Here is a 4,354-nt window from a genome sequence, read left to right as displayed (position 1 = left end):
CCTAATCTAAGAGATATAGAGATATGCCGGTGGCATGCTGCTATACACATATAGACGTACAGAAGGAGAGTCATTTGTTCATTTTCGATCCAAATATTAATTAAAAATGATTAGCATAATATCAAAAGTAAGTTAAGCCATTTTTAGAGGGAAAATACGATCAGAAGAGTAAATGTAAACCAGGGGGGAAAAAAACGCACTACCCTCCCCTGTGCCCAATAATAAAAAAAAACACACACAACCCTCCCCTATTTTGGACCAACCCTCCCCTATTTTGGACCAACCCTCCCCTATTTTCGACCACCCCTACCCCTAGTAAATGTCATCTGTCCCTTACTTTGAAGGTCAACTTTGGGCAAAAAAAACACTAAAATAACGGCTTTAAACTGTTTAACTGATCAACGCACCATAATACCAAGTCATCTAATGCTTAAAAACAAAAACAAAATAGATGTATAAGATATTTGGAAATGAACCAATTCTGAATATTGGGAGGGACACGTCCCCCCCATCCCCCGTGGAAATTTCGCCTATTCTGCGGAGAGTACTGGCTTGAACAGTTCCGTCCTCTGTAAATGTATTTTGAATGACTGAGGCTCACTTTTTTGTTTTTCGTGGTTGAGATTGGTATACACCCACACATGTGTATTTATTTATTTAATATAACCTTTATTTAACTAGGCAAGTCAGTTACAGATTAGTTTTTTTTTTCTTCTATTTTTCCCCCAATCCAGTAGTCGGCGGCAATACACCTTTTTTTGTCTAGATGTAGTCCACCCTAAAACCCCACCAAATAAGAATTAAACGGAAGTAAATAATGACCAAGACAAATATACACGTTAACGTTTTTATTGTTGTTATTTAGACGTTTATTAACATCCTGGAACTCAAAATATGACTACCTCACAGCATCACATACTTACCCCAGGTAGTGTTTAATTCGCTTTGGAGACAGGACTTGGTTGATAGATGTTTGTTATCTAGTTAACGTTAACTCGCTGCTAACAATGGCTAACGGTATGGTTTTTCACACTCAAATAGCCTCCATCATGGAGGTGCTAGCGAATGCAGCCGTGGCAGAGATCTGTAAACTCGTAGACGACGATTATGCAGTGTTTCGTTTGGAAATAACTCAAAGCCAAAAACAAAACAGGGCGTTGCGGAGGAAAGTACAGCTACTGGAACGGGAGCGCGTCCTCGCCAGTCCTCCCAGTAGTGGAAAGATCATCGATCGATACAGAGGAACGGCAAGAGGTACATTTAGCAGAAGTCCGAGGCTGCAGGGTCTGTCGCCCCGTTCCCCTCTGTGGATGTGTGACTTTAGATGCATTAACCCAGCTTGGTTTCATAGACTAGACGTAACATTGTAAATGCAAATCCAAGACATTCAAAATTAGTATGAACTGTTGTTTGGTATAGTTACATAAGACAGATGGTGGGGACGTATAAAGCAAACGTCTAGCAAACCCAAAGGTTGCGAGTTTATATTTCATCACGGACAACTTTAGCATTTTACCTAATTAGCAACTTTTCAACTACTTAGCATGTTAGCTAACCCTTCCCCTAACCCTTTAACCTAACTCTTAAACTTAACTTTAACCTTAACCCCTTAACCTTAACGTTAGGCACCTAGATAGAATTCATATCATACATTTTGCAAATTCGTAACATTACTGTAAGTTTAGCAAATTCGTAACGTATAATACAAATTGTAACATGTCATATGAAATGGGTGATGGACTGCCACAAATGAATACATACCATACCATACAAAACGTAGCATGGCATAATAAATTAAGTGTCTCAGAATTACATGCAGAATATTACAAAATGCTCTGATACCAGGTTGGTTAACCACATAATGGTTAACCAGAATTGGGTCTTGGTCAGTTATTTTTGGCTAGTATGCAATAATTCCCCTGATTACTTAGCTATCTTGCACAATCTCATATTCTAATCAGATTCATGATTTAGTACATTTCTTATTATTTACTCAATTAAAACAATGTGATGCATGGAACATAATCAATCGATCTATAAATCGTATATCAAGAAGTTATGAGAAGTGTTACCTTACATCCTGGCCAATTCTAGACAGTGTCAAAACAGTCAATAGTGTAAAATGTACCATCGAGCATTGATAGTACATAACTTAACCACCTCTTTTCCCCCAATCACTCTCTCAGGTGAAGGACATCTCACTGGAGGCCACAGGAGCTTTGTGAAGCCAGTGGGACACAATACATGGAGAGACGACCAACCAATCACTGTTGATGAGGGGAGTGGAACCTCAACCCAGCATGTTATCGTGATAGAGGTTAGTGTAACATAGAAAGTTACAGTACATTAAATGTAGCCTGTTTATTTCTATGTACATCCTTATTTATCTGCCATAGAGGAGATTGTGAGACTTCCCTATGACATTGTTATCCAATTTAACTCATGTACCGGTTAAATAACCTCCTCTCTTCTTGTGTCAGTCTGCAGATGCAGAGACTACAGGTCCTGGGGTCAAGCAGGAGAGGTCTGAAGGAGAGGAGGACACACGGCACAGCAGAGACATCCAGACTGGAGCGTCTGGAGCGCCCCCTGTAGCCACGGAGGACCCCCCAACCTCCCCGGCGCAGCCCAGGACCCGACGCAGCATCACGGAGGTCAATGGAACGCTGAACGCCGTCCTCAAGTCAGAGACAGACACCAAGATTTTAACTGTAACACACAGGGTCTTACACACAGGATCTGACCACAGATCAGACCCAGAGAGACTGGAACCGGGGAGACTGGGCTGTCCTCCTGCTCCTGGTTCAGAGTATTTACCGGTATTTCACCAGAGCCAGAAGACGGTTCATTTCCGTGGAGATGTTGATGGTGATGCGTTAGACACTGATGGTGATGATCCGTCTTGTTCTTACACTACAGAGATGGACCCTGGCAACATATCCTTGGGTTTAGAGACACAGACTGATCTGTCTAGAGGGGACTGGAACCAGTACAATAGTAGTGTATACTCTGAAGGGTGCCTAGATAAGAAAGCGGAGGATCTGGTCGTAGATGAAGTGACTGTGAAAGTGGAGGGCGACATTCCTCCCACATGGAATGCAGATAGTCATCTAGGAGATGGACACTCACAGGGCAGAGATTTCTTAGATTACAGGGAAAGTATAGAGACAAATCTTAATGTCACGACCCACTCCCCTTTACACTCGTTCAGGGATTGCGACCTACTGTCCACATCGATGGGGCCTTCAGATTCTCACAGAAGCATCCTTTTCGATCAGGAATTGAAATCAAACGACAGGGCTAGAGTCCAGGCTCAGGGAGGGGGAGCCACATCAGGCAATAGTAAAGAGAAACGGTTCCTCTGCATGTTCTGTAACAAAGGCTTCAGCTGCCCCCAGAAGGTGGAGATCCACCAGAGGGTCCACACAGGGGAGAAGCCCTTCAGCTGTACCATGTGTCACATGCGCTTCACCGAGGCTGGCAACTTGAAGAGGCACCAGAGGGTCCACACGGGGGAAAAACCCTTCAGCTGTACCCAGTGTCACATGCGCTTCGCCCAGGCTGGAGACCTGAAGAGGCACCAGAGGGTCCACACAGGGGAGAAACCCTACAGCTGCTCCCAATGTGAGAAGAGGTTCTCCCAACAGCAGCAGCTGAAGATGCACCTGAAGGTCCATGTGTGAGAAAGGCCTTTCGCCTGTACGCACTGCGGGAAAAGGTTCTCAGAGAGGAGATACCTCAGGATACACCAGCAGAAAAAACATTCTACTCCATAACATAGGAAGTAACCATTCCACTCAATAGCTTATGATGTTTAGATCAAAACCTGCATTGGACTCAGTGAGATAAAGTAGATGCACAAAGTAAACAGCAGGAGTGGGTCAATTTCTACAACTGTGTTGAAGTGCAAGTTCCATTGTGGAATATATAAGGCATGTACTGTATGAGCCTAACGTCTGTTACATATTGTGTTTGTACTGTGTACGCTATATGTTCACAAATGCCTGTTTCATACTACTTTAATGAGAAAGTGAATGCAGTTGATCAAGTTCAGGCAGATTTTTAGTTGAGACCTGTATGTGTGGTTTTCATATGGTGTATTTAACACTTCTTTTTATGTTTAATAAACACAAAACATAATTTTTTATTCCAAGACTTTCATTGAGACTCTCTAGTATACATCACATCTGAACTCACTATTCTGCATACTCCCGATAGTTCTTTATAACCAATATACACTTACTAAATATACCTACACTTACCCATACATTAGAGTTGGGCGTTATGGACAAAAATCCCTATCGCGATAAGTTGCCTGAATTGATGCGATTACTATAAATAGAACAATATGTTT

General features: G+C 42.4%; 1 protein-coding gene across 1 annotated transcript; it reads left to right on the top strand.

Moving 5' to 3' along the window:
• The first annotated feature begins 771 nt into the window (after positions 1-771).
• On the top strand, positions 772-4,147 carry LOC106602507 (uncharacterized). The gene is made up of 3 exons (XM_045717577.2): positions 772-1,254; positions 2,187-2,317; positions 2,481-4,147. The coding sequence occupies exons 1-3, from the start codon at positions 1,008-1,010 to the stop codon at positions 3,681-3,683; spliced, it is 1,581 nt and encodes a 526-aa protein (XP_045573533.2). The 5' UTR covers positions 772-1,007; the 3' UTR covers positions 3,684-4,147.
• The last annotated feature ends 207 nt before the right edge of the window (positions 4,148-4,354 follow it).

This window comes from Salmo salar, chromosome 04 (assembly GCF_965601325.2).
Source record: "Salmo salar chromosome 04, fSalSal1, whole genome shotgun sequence".
Classification (NCBI taxonomy): Eukaryota; Metazoa; Chordata; class Actinopteri; order Salmoniformes; family Salmonidae; genus Salmo; species Salmo salar.
Note: the sequence above shows the minus strand (reverse complement) of the source record. Positions and strands in the feature narration are given on the sequence as shown.

Excerpts from the sequence above, each read along its gene's own strand:
- LOC106602507 (XM_045717577.2), top strand. The coding sequence starts at position 1,008 with ATGGCTAACGGTATGGTTTTTCACACTCAAATAGCCTCCATCATGGAG. Across the intron at positions 1,255-2,186 it reads ATACAGAGGAACGGCAAGAG|GTGAAGGACATCTCACTGGA; the intron begins GTACATTTAGCA and ends TCACTCTCTCAG. Across the intron at positions 2,318-2,480 it reads AGCATGTTATCGTGATAGAG|TCTGCAGATGCAGAGACTAC; the intron begins GTTAGTGTAACA and ends TTCTTGTGTCAG.